Below are 22,081 nucleotides of genomic sequence, written 5' to 3'. Positions count from 1 at the left end.
CATTTATATGTCTGAGAAACAGCTTTAAGGTACAGACTGTCCTCTCCAGCTGGCTTTGAGAAGCTACTTGTTCGCTGATGTCTATTTACGAACCGTTTTTCAGTCATAGTCACACCATGAGTGCCACAGCATATTCCTTTTACTCTAATTCAGCTGAATGCTGCTGTTAATTTTGCACGTAGATTCATACGCTGTGACAAGTGATCGGTTGCATTAGTTGGCACTACACATGTAAAGCTATAATTGGTTGGTTATTGCAGAGGCTAGGAGGTTTGTGTGATGGGTGTATGGGGGTTTGCGCAGTCTCTGGTTGCTGGATATTTTGGAGAGCAAAGGTTGCACGTCCATTTTGACGTGATGGTTGGAGATCATATATCCTCTACTCAAGTTTCAGTCCCCCTTTTTTCTTTCCTCTGCGTTTGGGGTGCACCAGACTGCTCCCATGTTGCTATATTGCGTCCATGTAGAGGCCCAGACTCAGGCTCTACCTCTCAAATGTACATAATTTCCACCTCACTCCTTAAAAACAGACCTCAGTACGGACAAAAGTTATGTTTTAAGATGGCTTCTGCTACTGTTTTTAGCTCTTTGTGTAACACACCAGTCACTCTCCTGTTTATATGGTGCATTAGCTGCAAAAACAGCCCATTTTGGACCTAATTTATTTACACATCCACCCATTCATGTTCTATGGTGTTCAGACTGTTTTCTGAAGTAACAGTACACAGCAGCCCATCAGAACAGAGATCATTTATGTATACTAGTCTTAAAAGAATAGTAAAATCTAATTTACACAATTTTCCACCTACCCCAGATGTAGTTAATCAGCCAAGACATGTTTGATGTCCAAATTTTGCTTCTTTATTTTTATGCTGGAGCTGCAATTCTAACATTGCTAACAAACACTTTAAGTCGGTAGTCGCACAAATCTTTTCCATAAATACATCCTCAAGAGTTCTCTCAAACTGCATTCAGATCTTCATTAAGGCTTGTCAAAGGGGTTTAAGTTACTGACTTAAAACATTTAAAGTGTGAACTTTAAAAATGAACATTTTTGGCTCTGTTGTTTCTTTTTATAAATATGTATCTTCAGTTCGAAGTCTGCATGGCCATAATGAAGAGCTGGATGTGAGTTAAATGGGCTGAGAGAAGTTTTGCTGATGTAGATTTGGGCAAGTGTTGACTTCTAGTGTCTGTTAGCAATTTTAGTCTGAGTAAAGAAGCAAAATCTAGAAAACAAACATGTCTTGGCTGAACAACCACATCTCAGGTGAGTAGAAAAAAATGTACTTTTACATTTTTGCCAAGCTGTTTTTTTAAAGGCACAGTAACAAAAATTGCCTGTTTATTTTGGAGGGATAAAAAGAGGTTAGAAAATGGTCATGTTAACATGAAGTATGACTTTTTGTGCATACAACCACAGAAATCTCATTAAAAGAGAAATGTGTGATATGTAGCATTAGCCTCAGAAACCGATTACAAAACTGCAGAAGCAAACTTAGGTCATCATACGTCTTTACTGTTAGAGTACATCTGGATTAAGGAGGTAATTGTATAAGTCCGATTTTTGCCAAACTACCTATGTAAACTTTCACCTTTAGTCACACTTCCTGAAGATTCAATAATCCACTGCAGGCCTTCACATCAGTGCAGTGGCGTCTGGAACTGTCTGATGCACTGAAAAGTCTGTTTGTTCTCACACAGTTATGGCAATGAGACAGGCGGATACTGGCACACTTGATTTGATTCACCGTGAGACCCTTTAGTCTTTGATTTAATAGAGTGTGCTAGTGCTCACTTTGAGACAAAACTGCCCTGATTTGATCTCACTCCACTCCAGCCACATCAGGGGCCACAAAGGCTCTGGATCCCCCCCGGTTTATGTCTCTTAAGTAAGTGTGAGGGAAGCCCCGCCCCAGAGGGCAGTTCGGGTCACTCCATGCACCTCTGGAGCTTGGCTGGGCTGTGGAGGACCCAAACTGCTGACTGCAGTGCTGTGGCTGCCTCCATTTGTCAGAATGGTGTGTGTGTGTGTGTGTATGTGTGTGTGTGTGTGTGTGTGTGTGTGTGTGTCAGCCAGGCTGGTCTCGCGCTCCCGTTAATAATAAAACACTGACACCCTTCTGCTCCACAGCCAGCCATCAGCACAGTAAATTACAACTAGGATCAATCTCTCCCTCTCTCTCTCACTCATACACACACTCCTCTCTGCTCAGCTCAGTAGACACATACTTCTAGAAAAGCGTAAAGTTCTTGTAGGCTCCATGTAATGGAAATTATTAAGAGAAGCACTGTCGGTATCGGTATGAATCTTACTTGTGCAGAAGGTGACTGCCCATAGACGCCACAGGCAGTACTGCCCCATACTCATCATTACTCACGATTACTGTCATAAAACAACCTCATATCTTTTAAACAGTAACTTTACAAGAGAAAGAAAAACATTCTTAAAGGGGAATTCCGTCAATTTTCAGAAATTTCTACATAATTCAATCGTTCTGTGTTGTTTGATCTGAAATGCTCCATTCTACATAGACAACTGCTGGTGGTCGCAATGTCTATGCAAATATAGCCATTTTATTTACTACCCAAAACAGCAAACTTACAGGCATCTTATGAGTCAGAAACCTTCTTTTTTTTTTTTTTAAAGTGAAGTTTGATTTTCTCCTCTCTCTCAAAGATGAAAGCTGATGGCAACTATTTTGGTGGTCTATATAAAATAGTGCTAAATCCTCAAAAGAAGTTTTTTTGGAACCTATTTTGCCTTATAACACCTTGCATTAATCTCTTCTCCATTAATATATTAAAAAATATGTTAATATGTTAAAATATGTCTTCATTTCATAACTATAGTGAAACAATATCTCATGCATCAGGCAGCATATTCATAACATCACTTAGTAACTTGCTGTGCTTTATGTTCGTAATGTGTTCTGTAACATATTCATTTCCATTTTATGTAAAAGCTTCTATGAGGAAGGTATTAAATATTTCAGATGTCTGGTTCCTATCACCACCACTGTGAACAATTTTGACTCTTAAGTTTATCTAGAATGGAACATTTCACATCAAACCACTCTGAATAACTTTATTTACAACTTAACAGTAATTGTACAGAAGTGTGGTGAAATTGTATGCAGAACTGTAGTGAAATTGTATGCAGAGCTGTAGTGAAATTCCCTTTAACTTGTATGTAAGGTCTATTGGTGCATTCATCATTAAGGGCAACTGGTGTTCTCAAGTTTTGAAATGATATCTATAATATGGCATTGTAGGACTGCTATGAAATATCATAAAAATATATACACACAATACCAACACACAATATGAATGGGAGCCAGCTTGACATGTGTGAAGAAGTTCTCTCTACTTTACAGCGTAGAACGTCTGTCCCTGCACTGGACTATTTTAAGTGAACCTCTGGACTGTTATAGCTGGCCTCATGAATGATAACAGTGTAGTAAAGAAAAGCACTGATGAGAGATTTTGCACATTTGGAGTTTCCCTGATCAGCCCGAGCAGCCGACAGAGGCATTACTGAAGCATTAAAGTACTGTGCTGTAATGTACTTCTGCATAACAGCGACTCCTGCTGGCCAGCAGCGCACACAGCAGCCTGTCACTCTCGCTCCTTCATCATGCCCTACTTGCCCTCTGCGCTGGTCTGCGCAGATTGAACTCTTGAGCTGCTTCACTCAAAACATACACATGCAGACACGTTGACACTGTGGTGTGCGAATGTCTGTGCGTACGTAAGTGTGTGTGTGTATGTGTGTGTAGCCAGCAGGCCTTCCCCCTCTGCGTTTTCGGTAGAGGAGGCAATTCAGGATGCTGGTGTTTGGACAGGAGATAACCTTCAGCCCTCCATTTTAAATCATCTGTCATTCGCCTGCAGCTGTTTGGCTGCCGATGGAAAGGATTTACCACACTTTGGCTTCATAGAGCAAATGAGAGGGGAGCAGGGGCCAGAGTGTGGATTTACACAGAGGAGGACCAGACACTCGTTCCGAGGTGCAAACCTGAGTACATCTTAATTATGGCCATCATAAATGTTTAAATATAACTTAATGACACCTCCGCGTTTGTAAATAGCGGAGAAGCAGTCTCGCTTGCAGCCATGGACAGAACAAAGAGTATGTTTAGTGAAATATAGTGTAATTACAGACAGACAATGGCCAAATGTCACTTCAGTCTTTAGTGTTTGAATTCTCCTCAGTGGACTCTCTCTCTCTCTCTCTCTTTCTCTCTCTCTCTCTCTCTCTCTCTCTCTCTCTCTCTCTCTTTCTCTCTCTCTCTCTCTCTCTCTCTTTCTCTCTCTTTCTCTCTCTCTCTCTTTCTCTGTCGTAAAATGTTATTGTTGAATAGTAATAATTATGTGACATGACACCTGCATAAACTCGTCATAAGCCTACATAAGCATTTAAAAAGGCTTATTCTAGTAGGTGTAATCTGTCTTAGAGGCTGCTTTTATCAACGTTCATGTCAAGTTGACATACCTGTGTCTTGTGACAGGACACTTTTTTGGTTGAAATGACATAGCACGTTAAAACAGCTGACTTTGCAGCTTAGTGTATATCACTGCTGCTGATGTGACATAGCTTGAAGGTCCCTTATCTTGAAAAATTGTTGTTGTAAAAGAGTTTTTAAAGTAAAAAAAAAAAGTTTTTAGAAACATACTATCCACTCCCTAGCCCATATTTGAAAACTAAGCTGCCTATTCAGCCTATTCACGCTGAAGTTATAAGAAGTGTTTCAGTCCAGGCTGCTTTTTGAATGAGGCACAATACAGGGCATCCAATCAGAACAGAGGTTATTTGCATGTATCAGTCTTAAAGGTACAGTCTGTTTAATTGTAAGTAGTAAAGAGAGGATGGAAAATGGTCATGTAGACTGTTTTTGGTACATAAAGTGACAGGAAAAAAAATAAAAGGAAATTTTAGGAAATGGGCCGTTTAAATACTATAAAAGGTTACAAAAACATTGCTTTACCTAAGGACCACAGAAAATTCTCACTTATGTTCAACCAGTCTGACTAGGCAAGCTATGTCATATTGTCATTATGTCACTGTTACATACAGTGTCATGACAAAGTCACCTGACATAGATCTTATGTCAGCTTGACATCAAAGTTGGTAAAGGCAACCAATTATGACAAATGATGCCTTTTGGATTAAGGGTTTATTTAGGTCTGTGTCATTTTCCATGAAGAGCTTATGTAGGCATCATGTAACCTTATGAACGCTGCCCTACAGTGAAGTGCTACCTCTCTGTCTCCTGCTCGTAGCCCCCTCTTAACACTTTAGATTTGCTCTTGTCTGTTAGCAGAGAGAAGTGTCAGTTTCCCCAAACCTGACCTACTTTCATGTACACACGCGCTCCCCTCACACACACACAAAGAAAAACAGCAACGCACTTTATTGGCTTCCCAGCTGCGCACATCAAGCTGAATAATTATTTCCTCTGAATCGAACATTTTTATATTCTCTCTTCGTCAGTGCAAACTTCTAATAGCAGGAATTCCTTGATCTTGCCTCTTTAATTATTATCAATGCCTCCTTCGTTCTTTCCCGCAGTTCTCCGTCATCGCCCGCTCGCTTCTTCAGACGTGACTGTTGTGTTTTTTACTCTGCCGTTTTAATTAGAGCTGAAACAACATGACCCATTTTATTCGCAGGGAAATGTATACTTTCTCGCTGTGTGTGCGGCTCAGAAGGTGGCCTTGAGCTGCTTTCTGCCTGAGAATACCCTCCTTTACTCTCCATGTTCCACAATACAAATCTCGACGACCCTGTGCAGATGCTTTTTTGTGTTTTGTTCTCAACGTATGCTCGTTTGACACTGTTATGACCAGACTGACACTTTTTTCTCTCTCTCTCTGTCTCTGTCTCTCTCTCTCTCTGGCATCCGTATCTCTCTCTGAGAGGACACCATGCCTCCAGGAACGTCATAAGTCTTTTGGTAGAACAGAAGCAGTTTGCTTTAAAGCATCTTCTCTGAAGTGAATATATTTTGAGTTGGTTAAGATTTAACCCAGTGTCATATTTTTTAACAACCTCAAAACACAGTGACTCCTTTGCTTGCTGTGTGTTCATGCCAGAAGGCTTTGAATGGCTTAAATCAAATAGTCCTCTCTCTCAGCCTGGCTCACGCATCTCTTACATTTGAAGGTTGTGTAATTGCGCAGAGTGGAAATGCAGGAAGCTCTTTGAAGAAGTGTGAAGAGAAGGCTAAGCAGTGAAACCTGTGGTACTGTTGTGAGGGCTGCGTAGTCTGTGGGCCAATAACTGTTAGTGCGGTGTTGATCTTTGCAATACTGATATTACAGAGGGCCTCAATGTGCAAATGAGTCCTCTAACCAGATTTTTTTTTTTATCATATGCTGTGAGGGTCCTGAACAGTCTCCAATGTTCCAGATTAGTTTCTGTGTGATTTTGTTGAATTAGGATATTCACATCAATAGTTTTGGTCAAAATAATGCAGATCTGTGGATTCACCATTGCATTTTTAATACATTGCAAGGCAGATCGCAGTTGATCTTTTCAGACTCTGACTACAAAATGTTCCTTTATTGCAACTCCTGTTAGGATTGACAAGCAAAATGTTGTTCATTCAACCTTTTGAGACCTTTTGAGAAATTATAGCACATATAGAGTATGTTTTTAGTTTAATACACGGTGGCTCCAAAAAGTATGTGGACATTTCTCCCAAGCATATGTTGTTGTGTTAAGAAACAAAATGTCGAACCAAGTGGCCTTTATTTAAACAGACATCACTGTAATTTACTGTTTGGCAGAGGATTCTTTCAAAAGGTGGCTGGTGAGTTCCAGATTATCATTTGGTCATTGTCTTTGTGGACTTCTGCAAGTTTGTATGCAAATGCTTCATGAACAGTTCATTAACTCTGCCGATGAACACAAGCTTGCCAACACCATTGTAAGAAAACAGACCTTGAGGTTTTCACGTTTGTGCTTTACAGTGCTGTTAGTGCAAACTGGTGGGATTCTTCTCCAGGTTTTCTCCACACAAAGAGCGTACAGTCGCTGTTGTCGGAAGAAAACCGAAAAAAATCTCCAAAATGGTAACTTTACAGGAAAACACCTACTTTACTTTTAATGTAGGTCATATATATATATATATATATATATATATATATATATATATATATACACACACACACACATACATACAGACAACCCCATTTCCAAAAAAGTTGGGACGCTGTGCAGAATGTAAATAGAAATAGAATGGAATGATATGCAAATCATGTAAACCATATTTTAAAAGGAGAATACTACAAAGACAAAATATCAAATGGATTTTGAAAAAAACATTTTGAATTTGATGCCAACAACACGTTGCAAAAAAGTTGGGACAGGGCATGTTTATCACTGTGTTTCATCACCTCTTCTTTTAACAGCACTCTGTAAGCGCTTGGGAACTGAGGAGACCGACTGCTGTCGTTCTGAAAGTGAAATATTTTCCTATTCTTGTTTGATATAGGATTTCAGCTGCTCAACAGTTCGGGGTCTCCTTTGTCATATTTTTCATTTCATAATACGCCAGATTTTTTCAGTGGTGGCAGGTCTGAACTGCAGTCACGCCAGTTTAGCACCCAGACTCTTTTAATACAGAGCAATGCTGTTGTAATACATGCAGAATGTGGTTTTAAATTGTCTTGCTGAAATAAACAAGGCCTTCCCTGAAAAAGACGTTGTCTGGATGGCAGCATATTTTGCCAAAACATGTATATATCGTTCAGCCTTAATGGTGCCTTCACAGATGTGCGAGTCACCCATGCCATGTGCACTAATGCACCCCTATACCATCATGATTACTGGCTTTTGAACTGTACACTGATAACAAGATGAGTGGTCTTTATCCCAGAGGACACAGTGTCCATGATTTCCAAAAAGAGTTTCAAATGTTGATTTGTTGGACCACAGGACACTTTTCCACTTCCCCTCAGTCCATTTTATTTATTTTTTTATTATTATTATTTTTTTTAATTTTTACCCGATTTTCTCCCCAATTTAGTCGTCTCCAATTCCACCCGCTAGTTAGGACTCCCCCAATCACACCATACTATCAACGCTAGGAGGATGAAGGCTAACACACAGGCTTCCTCCGAGACCTGTGAAGCCAACTACCGCTTCTTTTCGAGCTGCCGCTCACGCAACGTCATTGGACAGCTGAACGCGCCAGCTAACAGATGCCTGCACTGACTAGCATCGCGCTGAGTGATGGGGGGAGAAGGAGGGGCCATCCTACCCACCCAGAGAGAGCAAGGCCATTTGTGTGCTCTCGGACTCCCGGCTACGGATGGCTGTAACATCACCAGGGATCGAACTCTCTGAATCTTTTCCTGATGATAGGGCCAACGCTTAGACGGTTGCGCCACTCGGGAGCCCCCCTCGTCCATTTTAAATGAGCTTGGGCCCAAAGAAGGAGGCGGCTTTTCTGGATCCTGTTTATATATGGTTTCTTCTTTGGATTTTAGAGTATTAACCTGCATTTATGGGTGCAGCGACGAACTGTTTTCATAAACAGTGGTTTTCAGAAGTGTTTCTGAGCCCATGCAGTGATTTCCTCTACAGATTCATGTATGTTTTAATGCAGCGGGCCCGAAGATCATGGCCAGCCAGTACTGGTTTTCGGCCTTGTCCCTTGCATTTCTCCAGATTCTCTGAATCTTTTAATGTTATTATGTACCGTAGATGATGAAAAGCAAAAGTTCTTTGCTATTTTATGTTGATAAACATTATTTGTGTCGTCTTTCATAGAGTTGTGAACCCCTCCCCATCTTTACTTCTGAAAGAGCCCTTCTGGGATGCTCTTTTCATACCCAATCATGTTACTGACCTGTTGCCAATCAACCACCAGGTGTGTTTTTAGCATTGCACAACTTTACCAGCCTTTTGTTGCCCCTGTCCCAACTTTTTTGGAACGTGTTGTTGGCATCAAATTCAAAATGGGCATACATTTTTGAAAAAACAATAAAATTTCTCACTTTCACCATCTGATATGTTGTACTATTTTCAATTAAACAAAGAGTTTAAATGATTTGCACATCATTGCATTTTGTTTTTATTTACATTTTGCCCAGCGTCCCAACTTTTTTTGGAAATGGGGTTATGTATATATATGATTACTTATAACAGCCCAACTTGGTATCGTTGAGCCTATATTATGTAACGACTCTTAACAAGGTGCTCTACAACTCCTCATTCAATCGTTCTGTAAAGCTTGTCCATCCTGGCAACAGTTGCTATGAAAGAACACACTTGTGGACGGAGCATGGCCAGTTGTATTGTGAAACAATAGAAATACAAGATGATGTCTGTACTTTGCAATCCTGGCACAGAGTTGGGAGAGATGAGGTCTGGAGAAATGACCAAACCAACTATGCAGCAGGAAACATTTAGTGCTTTTATCCTGCTCACTCTACCCGCCCACTTTTATCAACACTCTTTAACTCTGAAGCTTATTTAAAGCCCTCAAAAACTTCTTTATTACCCTCTCTTAGATTATGCACTCTTCTTTCTTTCTCTCTCACACAGATGCATGGCCTTATGTCCCCCCAGTCAGCCTGTTTTCCGTCTGGGACTATCCTCTCGCTCTCTGGCATTGTTTTGGTGAAAAGTGCCTGAGTCCCTTAAGCTGCTATAATCATCCATTTAGCACAGTGTCTTAATAACAGCAACAAAAGCCTTAATCCCTCGTGGACCCACACAAATGGAACAAGAGGGGGGTGGCAGCACCCAGCCCTGTTTCTATTATTATTATTTTAATAAGCCATCTTATGTCTGCCAGGGCTTTTTACTACTCTCTCTCCCTGTCTCTCTCACTGTCTCTCTCTCTTTTTCTCTCTATGTGTCTATGAGATCCATTCAGGATAGCCCACTGCTCTCAGTGTCCATTCCTGTTTAATCCCCTCGAGTGCAGATAAAGCCAGTCTTAAGGCCTTACAGCTCATCTTTTAGTGAGCAAGGGCAGGTATTTCGTATTTCATAAGGGTTCAGGCTGCCACTGCATGCTGTCCAATGAGGAGAAAATGCATTACAAGGGTAATTAATTGGAGTAGTCTTTCAAATAATAATATATTCATTACTATTACTGAGTAATTCAAAGTAATTATGAAATCGTAAGTCTTAATATTAATAGCTGAACAGTAAAGCTGCAGTTTGAGCAGTTAAAATAAAGTGAACACTGTCAAATGGCTAAGAAGACATGTTGAGTGTAGATAGCATTTCCTTAGTTTGCTCTTGAAATGAGAATAAATTTAGAGTCATATATTTTGATGGCAGGAGGAGCCAGCATGTTTGCAGGAAAAAGGAAAGAAGAAACTGACAGTATGTTGTTTTTGCATGTTTGTAGGTTGTGACTAAAGAATGTCTCCAGTTCAGAGCTGCTGCAGCTGGATAATTGTCAGTACAATGCCTTGCTCGTTGAGAGAGAGGAAGGGAGGGGGGGGAAAGGATAAAAGTGGGTAAAAAAGCACAGTGAAAGAAGCTATAGTGGAGTCTTTTTTTTTTCTTTGTGCAGTGAAATGGAGCTGCACTTTCAGCAACAAATCAGAGAAATTATTCTCTGTCACATGCGCGTGCACACACATTTATATTGAATTGTTTCTCCATTTGGAGTTGTTTTCAGAAATGATGAGAGAAGGAAAGAGAGACAGTGAGAAAGAGAGGTAGACTGAGAGAGTAGTGTTCTGTAGGTTGTCCTGCTGAGAGCGCCCCCTGTGGTGGGTCAGCAGGTGAGCGAGCAGCGGCATGTCTCAGAGCAACTGACAGAATGCCGATACACAGCAGGGGAAGCAGACTTTACAGCCCTTGAGTTTGTGTCCTGCCTGCAAGACCACCCGCACCTCTACAGCCATACACACAGTCAGTCTGCTAGCTGTAACAACAAAAGGGCACTGTAGTCCCTTGAGCACCCAGGACCCGACTGTGGGTCCAGACTACCATTCCTTGCTCCTATAACTTAAAGAGAATCCACCTGATTTTTCTACATTTCTGCATAATTGAACTGTTAAGACATAACCAATGTCATTCAGAGTGGCTTGATGTGAAGTGCTCTGTTCTAGATAAACTTACTGAGAATTGAAGTTATTTGGAGCGAAAAAAAAGGTTATATTTGTGTTGAAGACATCATGACCGCTGGTTCCTGTCACCACAGAAATCAGAGTTTGTAAGGTTGTAAGTCTGCATCGTTTCACATCAATCCACTCTGAATGTTTACATCTCAGTAATTGATTTCCATGTAAATACTGATTAATAAGCTATAGGACAGTCTCCTGGGCTGGGCTTCTGGGGCTACAGCCCTGAATATTTTTTTTAACCAGCCCCAAACAGTCACAAGTTCATCTTATCAACCATTGTTTCATTCAGGGGCGCATTCTTCAAACTCCAGTGCTATTACGAACACAGCTGTAGACTATAGCATTACAAGAGATGGAAAGAGGGAGCGAATGCAAGAGCACCCGTGCAAGAAAGAGTGAGAGGAATGTGCAAGTGTTTTTGTAGTGTTTTTTCTGATGATGTAACACTATATTTATTTTCAGTCTATAGCTGAAGCTGAGAAAGCCCAATAAATGTGTTCTTATGTTGGTATTAAAGTGTTAGTCAACTGTGCTATGTCTTGTCTGTCTCATCTTCTTGATTTATTTATTTTTATACCTGCAGAAATACTGTAGAATACTGGAGAATTCTGTATCACACTAGTATTAAAAGCCTATCACCAGTGCCCTCACTGATTCCTGAGAGAAATATTGCACTCTGTTACATTATGCTTTCAGTCCTTTAAGTTTAATTTTTTTTTTCCTCATAACACTACACCAGTCACATACACCTTATATTCTAAACATTGAAAAGAGCCTACACTTTACATATCTAAGCATGACATTTTACATCAGTGATAGAGATTTCACTTTTAATTACCATAACAACCTTTGCAAGACTATGCATTTCAGTTCTGCGCTGTTAAGTAACAAAACAGCCCTATAAGAATGGAAAAGTAAGAACATTTTGTAAAATGCAATAAAAACAAGAATCTGTGATTTGTTAGTTCTCTTCAACCTTTATTAATTAATACTTTTATATATTTTTATTTATAATCTTATCTATTAATATCTTAATGTGACAAAGGTTGTTATAATAATTAATAGTTATTTAAAAGGCAAAATTTAACACAGTAGCATGATGGTTTCTCATGAAGTGCCATCTGAGGGCTCGCAGGTAATGCAAATTCAGTAGTCGTTTCCAGCCTTGCCCTACATGGACTGAGATTCCTCCAGATTCCCTTAATCTTTTCACAATATTATGTGCTGTAGATGGTGGAAGTCCTAAATTCTTTTGCAATCTCGCATTGACAAATGCTCTTTTTGAACTGTTTGAAGTTTGGCACAATGTAGTAACCCACAATCCATCTTTGCTTGCAAAGTCTGAGCCTTTGATGGATGCTCCTTTTATACTCGATCATGATACCCTCACCTGTTACCAATTCACCTGTTTATTGTGGAATGTTTCAAAATGGTGTAACGTGAATATTGTATAAACTTTTCACTCTTGCTTTGCCCCTGTCCCAATGTTTTTTTGAGTATTCAAATTCAAAATTTGATTATATTTACAAAATACAATCAAGTTGGTCAAGCAAAACATTAAAGGTCGTTTCTTTGTACTTTTTTCAGTTTAATAAATGTTAAAGGGAGTTAACAAATCACAGATTCTTGTTTTCGTTGAATTTCACAAAATGTTCCAACTTTTATGGAAATGGGTTTATTTTCATTCATGTTAGCTTCACTACCTCTCACTGAAACATAATGACTGTCGCTGACAGTGTGTACACAGTGTTAGTAAAGTTAAGCTGTATGAAGTGCAGAATACTTAACATACAGAATACTCTAACTTTGGTACTTGCTGACGGTACAGTGACAGTAGTTTAATGCACAAACTGTAGAATGTGGACTTAAACATGGCAATCTATCAGACAGAAGTATTACATCATCCATTTGAAGATTATAGTCAACTCATAAATGTGGTAAATTCACAATGGCATAATATAGTATTACAAATGACTAACCTGAAAATATAATTGTAACACTTTGATAATCTATCAAATGTATTCAGGTGCTTCACTTATAAGTTAATAAGGTATTACATGATTGGAAAATTGTTATTACAATAATGATTGAGACACTCTGTTACATTATTAGGCAATTTATTACATTATTGGGTTTTATTACATTTTTGACTGAGCTAAGTGCAACATTTCACTACATTTCTGGGATTATTACATCCAACTCGAGCCCAGTGTTGTGTGTGAAAAATCTGCCCAAAACCCAAAATCTTATAGGGCCGATCTGCCTTGGGTTGGGAAGCAGACCTCTAAAATGTTTTATCATATTACCCAGGTGGAATGGTTTGTTTTAGCATTTCAAAGGGTCAGTAAAATATAATAAAAAAAAAGTAAATTGTTTCTCTGTTAGCAGACATTAAAGAGGAGACATGTAGAAGAGATGGTTGTTGTGGACAGAGAGGAAATGTGAAGATGTCTTTAATAATGGCATTGATGGGCAAACATCTGTTTTCTTTTACTAGCAGTTTTCACTGGTGTTTTCTCTTGTTTTTATGATTTTTTTTTACTAGTGATACATCAATGATTTAATGAATTCCTGAAAGGTTTGTTGATGTGTACATCCTCACATTAAATGAGAAAAGATTTGAGAACTGGGCTGAGGTTATATGCCCAGCCAGTGCCCCTGCTTTAGGGTGTTTCCTTCTGGAAATTTTAGCACTCAGTGCTACAGGACGTGTTGGGGTCAAAATTGTTTCTATTGTTACACCATGTAAGAAGAAATTAGATGCTGTGATGGGGCAGAGTGTGAGGAAATGTCAGAGAACAAAATGGTTCAATCAATCAATTTATTGATAAATAATTGATTTAAAGAAATATTCAGTAGTCATCTGCAGTCATCAGTCATCTGTCCAGTTTTATGAGCCAGAACTGCTCATCTGCTAAAATAGTCACTTTGTAAGACAACCTGCCAACTAGTCAACCTGCCCGCCGCTTAAAAAGGCGCACTGGTCATGCTGTGCTGCTCAAACAACCTGTTTTGCTTAGACCATAATGTATCATAGCACTGCTCATCATAAGTTTGGGAAGACTTACTATTTCCAGAATGTTTTAATATATGGGTGTTGTCTTTGTCAGGTTGGAATTACATATATTAAATAGAAAGCAGCTTAGGCCTCGTTGTTATGTCAGCGCTCATCAATACTCAAACCTTTCAGGTATCAGAAAACTGTAAAAACATTATTTAAAAATGTACTTTTTTACTTTCTTTACCAAGTCCTCGATGAACCTGAAACTGAGTGTTGCAAAATATGTGTTAGTAAATAGCTGTTTTGTGTGGGCCGGACCTTTATAGGTATTGTTTGGTTATGTATTTGAAAAGTAACCATGAAAATCAAGCATTGCTTGAAAATTTCAGAATGTCCAAACTTTTGACTGACACTGTAATATTTATGCAGCGTTGAGGGGAGGTTTTAGCACTTCACTGGTGTGCTCTGTAGTGCTGTAATCAATTGTATAGCTGAACCCTCTGCTAACTGCAAAACCAGTTTTACCCTGCAGCTGGTCATTAATGATGTACAAGTGTGATTAAGTAGTGTGTATTTATCAAGTCCACTGTACATTTACACTCTAAGCTTAATTAAAAATGAGTAGCAGTTGGATTTAGTTTTTCTTCCTTTCTGTCTTTTGCCTAAAGAAGGATCTGCACTCTCTTGTTAACAACTCCTACCTGCTTTTTTTGCTAAATGTGCTATTGCCATTCTAGCATGAGACTGATAAAGGGCATTGCTCCAGTACACACGGATAGCACACATCCATTTGGGAAAACAGGGGAGAGTCCCTGTAGGGGATCAGCGCCGTGAGGAATGACTCTACGCTTGTAGAAAAGGCTAAGCATGCTGTTTAGAGTGACTAAGCCTGACTGAATCAGATTTACCTCAATCAAAATCAGAGGCTTTTTATTCACCAAAGAACAGATGTAGGAATTTTGTTTGTTGCAGGCCTGAATATACGTTTGGATAACAGTATAAAAAAATCTATACAGTAGTGTGTTAAAGTCAGAGACCCCTTTTTGTTTATTAAATATCCAGTCCCAATGCATTTTTCAGTGCCAGGAAAAAAAATAAAAACAGAAAACTTATATTTAACTGAAAAACATCAACAACTAACAGTTATTCAGTTTGCAGTGTGTCCACCCTTTGCATTTATTGCAATTTCCATTCTTTTCTTGACACCTGCTTTCAGTTTTTCAAAGACACCCTGCAGGGGTATTTTTCCATGCCTCCAAAGTTCAGTCTTAGAAGTCGGTTGCATTTTCTGCTTTTCCTAATCCACGTGATCTCAAATACAAATTTAAACTCATCAGTCCGTAAAACCTTCATTTCAGATGTCCAGTGCAAATTTTTTTTTGTATGTTTTCTCAGTAACAGCTTCTTGATATCCTTTTAGATCCATAGTGTTAAGTTGTCTTCTCACAGTGGAAGGATGGACTGAAACTCCTGTGAATTTTTTCAGATCTGAAGTGCAGCTTGATTTTCTCTTCTCTCTCAAAGATGGAAGCTTTAAGTGCTGATAATCTGATAGTGACAGTTTTGGTGATCTACCAGTTCTTACACGGTTGTTAGGAGTCTATATTACTAAAAGAGTCTATCTTTTATTTTCTTTGAACATCATTGTTTTCTTATTTTCCTTTGAATTTTTCCTCCCTTATGTGAGTGGAATATCTTATATCTAATCTCCTAAAAAATGAAGAACTTTAACTTCTAATCACATCAGCCATCAAGTTAAATAAATGAAGAATGTCTTCTGACTTTTGCTCAGTACTGTAGAAAATATATAATCCAAAAAATAACCTACAAGGAGCATCAGATATGCAGTGGCTGTTATATACAGCTGCATGTGAGGTACTGAAGTTGTGTACAGTTATTAAGTACATATACTCTCTGTCAGTGATGAGTGAAGTCAGAGTGAAGGTGTGCAGGAAGATTTGCACGTTTGCTAATAGGAGCATTTCGTCTTCTGTTCCACAGCGATGGTGTTTCAGGCGTTATTTTTGCATGATGAAAACAGACCTCATCCTCGCTCTCTTTCTTTTTTTCCCTTTCCCTCACTCTCTCTTGATAACGAGCCCACAACGCCCCCGATAAGGCTCTGAGTGATATGTTTTGGGGGAAAGGAGTGGTTAAATATTCATTTATTCCTTTTTTTATTCATTTATTCCTAAGTTTTTCTTTTATTGTTTGAGCAGAACTTTAAAACCAAACACTTCTCCTCTTTACAACTCAAGGAATAACTAAATTGTTTAGTTGTTATCAAAGTTTTTCCTCTTCCTGTTCCAAAAAAACGTCACTTCAGAAGGCCAGTTTGGGGTGACTTGTACCATAGTAAATAATAAAGTTAACTCACACAAAATGGACTTTTGGCACTGTTTAGTGCTTTGAGCTGCAGCAAGGTTTGGACTATTCACTCTTTTTTTCAGGTAGTTGACCAAGAATGTGTAATGCATTAGTCAAACATGCTCTTATTAAATAAAATGTTTGTTTTTTTTTGTAAGGAACCCAGCCTACATGGCATTTGGCAGACATCCTTATTCAGAACAGCTTCCAATTTAATTATGTTACAGAAGCTAAAGCAGTGTTAGGAGTCTTGCCCAAGGACACTTACTGCTACAGCATGATGTGCTTTCCTGGGCAGGGAATCAAACCTCAGTCTGTTGTGTGGAGGACAGAGGTGTTACCCTTAATAGTGTACAAACCCCACTCCAAGAACCGGAATGCTGATGTTACTATATATTCCATTACTATACCTACCGAGCACACATGTCTCAACAAGTATTTAGGTTAGGTTAGCAGTGGTGTAGTGGGCAACACCACTGCCCTCCACCTAGGAGACCAGCGTTTGATTCTCTGCTTGGGACAGAGTCCTTGTGACATAATCAGACTGTAACTCACTCTGAATTAAAGTGTCTGCCAGTGGCCATTAATGTAGATTTTTTCCCTTCTAATTGGCTGAACAATCAAATCTAAGTTACTTAAGCAAATAAACTTTAGTAAGGATGACTACAAAAGCAGCTGTTGAGAAAAGTTTCTTTTTTACACTACACTGAAGGCTGTTGAGTCTAAATTTAACAAAATAGAGTATTGATACTGTAAATACCAGTAATATCAGTAAAGTTATCTCTGTTAATGGACAGCGCTTGCAGGAGACCTATGATAAATGCAACAGTATGAGAGCAAGAGGACTACAATGACAGAGGAGTTGAAACATGCAGCCACTGTTGAGAGAACAGGCTTCTGAACATTTTAATGTGCAATTAATGTTTATTTGCTTAATTTAACATATTGGGTACAAAATAGTACATAAAATGTGGCCTGTGCAAAACTTAAAGCACATTTATGTTTTATTTTTTTCCACTATGTTAAACTCAAATAAATAAAAACTATGCACTAAAATTAGTGACAAAATACCGTATTTAAGTGTGTAGAGGACGCGTTAACATTTTCATTTAATCTGACCAGGGATGTTCAAACTGCTGCACTGCTTTTTAAATGAAAAAAAACTTTACGGTTTAAATTCGAACATATAAGACTAATGCTATTAATTGCAATAAACTACAAACACAAAGTAATGCAGATAATCATGATTAATTGTTTTACATCATTTGGTCACGCCAAAAGAAATGTAAATAAACAATTATACATAGAGGTGAAGAGTTGTATGGTGGTCCTCAGGTCTGTTGGTCTGAAAGAATGGAAGGAATGTGTGTAGTTTGTTTCATAAATGGTTGTCATATCTCTGCTCTTTATTTGTCTCCTGTTGGGATATCCTGTCCAAAGACCAGCACTAAAACTGCCAGACCACTGGCTCCATGATGGGTGCATTCCGCAGTGCTGTGTGAAAGTGTGTGTGTATATGTGTGTGTGAGTGTGTGGACACTGTATTTAACGTGGATGTGGATGTGGAAGTGTTTGTCTGTGTGGTCACCTGTGGGTCCACACACAGTACTAACTAATGGTCACTCTTGTCATTGGTTTCGGATGGAAATAACTTGACAGAGCGTCTGTCTGTCTGTCCATTATGTCCATTGTCACTCTGACTGTGGTTGTGGGAGCAGAATTGTTGAAAGGGGGTTAAAAAGTAACTGATCTCTTGCACAAGTGGAGCAGAGCTTTCCCTTCAAAAATGTATTAAAAGATATGGAGAAAATAACTTAACTGTGCATGACCTGGTAGACCAACAAAACTGTTACCATCAGATAAACAGTACATAACGCTTTCATCTTTGCCAAACAGGAGAACAGTCAAGGTCCACTCTTGCCTTAGATCTGAAAAAATCCACAGGTGTTTCTGTCCATCCTTCTGTGAGAATAAAATGGGCTTGAAAAGATGTGTAGCTCTCAAGAAGCCGTTACTGGAAAAGTGAATAGACAAAAAAAGGAAAAATGTCAGCTTAAACAAAGAAGCTGCTGGTGTTCTTAGAACAATGTACTGACCACCAGACCTCAACATTATTGAATGTGTTTGGAATTACTTACAAACTTCTGAGACTGAACTTTGGAGTTGTGAAAAAATATCGCTGCAGATTTCTTTGAAAAACTGAAAGCAATGGAAGTAATAAAACTAAAGCATACATGTTAAATACTGAAAAACCTGATATTTAGTCATTGTGCCTTCTGTGTAACTTTCTATCAAATGTATGTCGTCTGATTTTGCCCCGACACTAAAAATTAATAAAATGTACTTCATGGCTGTTTTGAATAGAACTTAACTGCATGATGAAAACTTACGTGTGAATGGAACTAAAATGAAAGAAGTGTCTGACTTTACATAGAACTGTATATAGTTTTGTTTGTGTGCACATGCAGGGCTCTTGCGTGTTTTGGAAAACTTTGAAAACCTGCAAATTTTTCCCATCATGGAAAAATAAGAAAATTTATAATGTTTTGTAACTATTAGTCAAGTGTGATATTTGGCCATTAAGCCACAGAGATGCATAATTTTGCACATTCTTTCTTGCATGTTTTAGCTGCTAATGCTCAGTTAGTGTGCATTCCTACCTTTGTAGTTTGGAATGCTACACTGTCTCATGTGGACCGATATGTAGATGCTGTGTCAGAACACATTATAGAACACACAGCAGCTTCTTGCAATGTATAACATTTCTCTTCTAGTATTTTAGTAGAATGAGTGGTTAAGGAAAGGTGTGAGTGTGAGTCAGTAAGGGGTCATTAGTGGTTGTATTTGTTGACTTTAATATTCACTGTAAACAGTTCACGTTAAACAGTTAACGTAAGTTGTCCTGGAAAAGTCCTGGAATTTTTTTTTTCCTAAAAAAAAGAGGGGGAACTCTGACATGGCACATAGTGTGTAATTATGTCTGAGCATGCATAGTAAACAAAATCAAACTGACCAGTGTGCACCAGAGGACACATTCTCCTTTAACTGAGCCACAAGCTCAAGGTCATGTAGAGCTCATGTCACCTGTTACAGCTTATGGGCTGTTATTTGTAGAAAAGCCCCAGTATATTCTTTAGCACAAAAACGTTTATCTCTGGAGCAGTTACAAATGAGTCTAAGGTCACCGAATACCAAGCATCAGCTAGAGGGTATTAAGCTCTCCACTATTGGGTTGTAGAGCATTTTGTGTTCTCTGGAGTGATGGAGTTGGATGGATGGAGTCCAGAACTAATCATCCAACATTAGAACCTGACCTCACTAATGCCCTTGTGACTGAATACAATCAGATCATCACAGTAATGTTCCAACATATAATGTAAAGACTTTCCTGAAGATTAGAGGCTGTTTCTGCAGCAAATGGGGATGAACTCTTCATTATTAATTTCAGAAGAAATGTCTAGATGAGTAGGTGTCTACAGAGTTTTGGACATATTCTGTAGCTGTGTAATCAGTGTAGTGTCAGGTAGAGGTCTGTGTGTTTTTTTTTTTTGTTTTTGTCACTTTCACTCCCTCCCTCTCCCGCAAGATTTCGTCCTGCTCCCACCCGCAACCAAAACGTTTTAGCCCACTCTCGCTCACGCAGTTCCATCAAGGGGAAATTACATCCAATATTTGACACAGTCTATTCACAAATACATTATTTTCTGCTGAAATAACATGGTAGTCATGGTCATCGGGCTTACTGTGAAGTAACTTCACCATACGCAATTTATTCCCTGAAACACAAAGCATGAATTAAACCACAGAATGGTTATTTCTGGTATTTTGCTGGGCTCGGCAGCTGTGGCCTTCGGACTAAAGGCTCCGCCGTGTCTGTAAACTATGAGAATCTGTGTGTTGTTCACATAATCTGTTGCTTTGCAGCTCTTTAGAATGAGTTATTCATTTGAATTGTTTGCTGTTATCATTTCATATTGTTTTATATATATATATATATATATATATATATATATATGATTTAGGGATCTTTATACTTAATTTAAGCTGTTCAATAATTTGTGGGATTTCTCTTCGTGTGTGCTTCCTCCTGCTCCCCGCTTGCAGTGGGCTGGTTACCCGCCCGCTCCCACACACAATACTGAAAATCAGTCCTGCACCGCAAGATGTTGTGGTGGGTGTGCGGGTGTACAAACCTCTACTGTCAGGTCAATGGAGTTAAATCAGTACATTATGAGTTCTGTGATGACCCCGATATTTGATCTTGTTGAACTAAGCATGCTTGGCCCTATGATTAATGGTGTTTATGTTTATATTTGTGTGCAGACATTTGAGGTTTTGGAATGAGTGTACTGTGTCTGTGTGTGTACTTGTATGTGAAAGAGTGTCTTTGGTGTGTTTTTCAGGGACCAGGCCAATCCACAGCTCGCCCTGAGGAGGAACTGGACAGGCTGACCAAGAAAATGCTGTATGACATGAACCACCCACCATCAGAGGAATACTTTGGTTAGTGACCCTTTCTTTCCTCCCACGACTATTTTAAAATTAGTGGCAGTTCCCAAAAAATGACATATATACGCTGGCATACACACATACGACAACTCCTAAACTCAGAGGTTTGTTTTTTGTTTTTCCAGTGTCAGGGAATGGGATCCCCTTTGTTTGAAATATATAAGTACCTATATCAATTAGTTATTTATACAACAGTTAGTGCACAGTCTGGTTTCGAAGCGTTTTACCCTTGCTGTTATTTTAACAATGGCACAGTTTTTTTTACAGTGCCTGTTTCATTCTGCTGAGCGCCAACTGCTAAATAACGACTTCAGTTCACAGAAACTGTGATGGTGGAACATCTAAATAAACTGTAATTAGCCAGAAACAATCAAATAGGCTCTGAAAAGCTTTACACACTGGTATGGTATGGTATGGAGTTAATTTTGTGCCTGAAGTTTCAAATAAAATACTAAAATACACAAGCAAAATATTAAGTATCAAAATGTCCAAAATATGTTGCAAATCCAAATAATGAGAGTTAAATCACACTTCATTTTTCAAAAAAGTTCTATTCATTTTCCTCCATTTCCTCCATTCAGTGTTACTAATTTTGCCAGTTTTTGCTTATATTTTTCTTTTGTCCTTTGTCAAGTTATGTAAAATATCTAGCTGTTGAACAAAGCTGTGCCATCTTTTGTGTTTGCAAAAGCTAGCGATAACTAGCCTAGCAGCGTTTGCTAAAGGGCTAACTAAGTGAGCTTTGCAGCTGTTTAAATCAGTGTTTATTAGCACTGCTTCTGGTGACCTGTAGTTCCACATGGTTTCAATTATTCCTTGTCTTAAAACACCTGATTAACAAGCCCTTCATGAGCCGATCAGGTGTGTTGGGTCAGGAAATCTTTAAATTTGCAGTGCTGTGGGTCGGGGGAAATTATATAGTGCTGGCATAAACACAATTAAGTAACGTTCTGAAACAAAACACTGAAGTTTTACTCATTGGCCCTAGTTCTATGATTGCAATTTCCACTGACTTCACACTTAACTTGGATGATGTTAAACCTTCAACAGTAGTCTGTAACTTAGGTGTACGTTTTAATCCTGTTCAAAACTCATGTTAGGGCT

At 38.8% G+C, this 22,081-nt stretch overlaps 1 protein-coding gene across 6 annotated transcripts in view; it reads left to right on the top strand.

Moving 5' to 3' along the window:
• Positions 1-22,081, top strand: part of LOC118808028 (LIM domain containing preferred translocation partner in lipoma) — a 249,321-nt gene that overhangs the window by 174,565 nt on the left and 52,675 nt on the right. For all 6 annotated transcript variants that reach the window (XM_036570363.1, XM_036570366.1, XM_036570361.1 and 3 more), the window contains one exon: positions 20,872-20,971. In XM_036570363.1, coding sequence (XP_036426256.1) covers positions 20,872-20,971 — 100 coding nt within the window. The remainder of the gene's footprint in view (positions 1-20,871; positions 20,972-22,081) is intronic.

The sequence above is a fragment of the Colossoma macropomum genome, unplaced genomic scaffold, assembly GCF_904425465.1.
Source record: "Colossoma macropomum unplaced genomic scaffold, Colossoma_macropomum, whole genome shotgun sequence".
NCBI lineage: Eukaryota > Metazoa > Chordata > Actinopteri > Characiformes > Serrasalmidae > Colossoma > Colossoma macropomum.
Note: the sequence above shows the minus strand (reverse complement) of the source record. Positions and strands in the feature narration are given on the sequence as shown.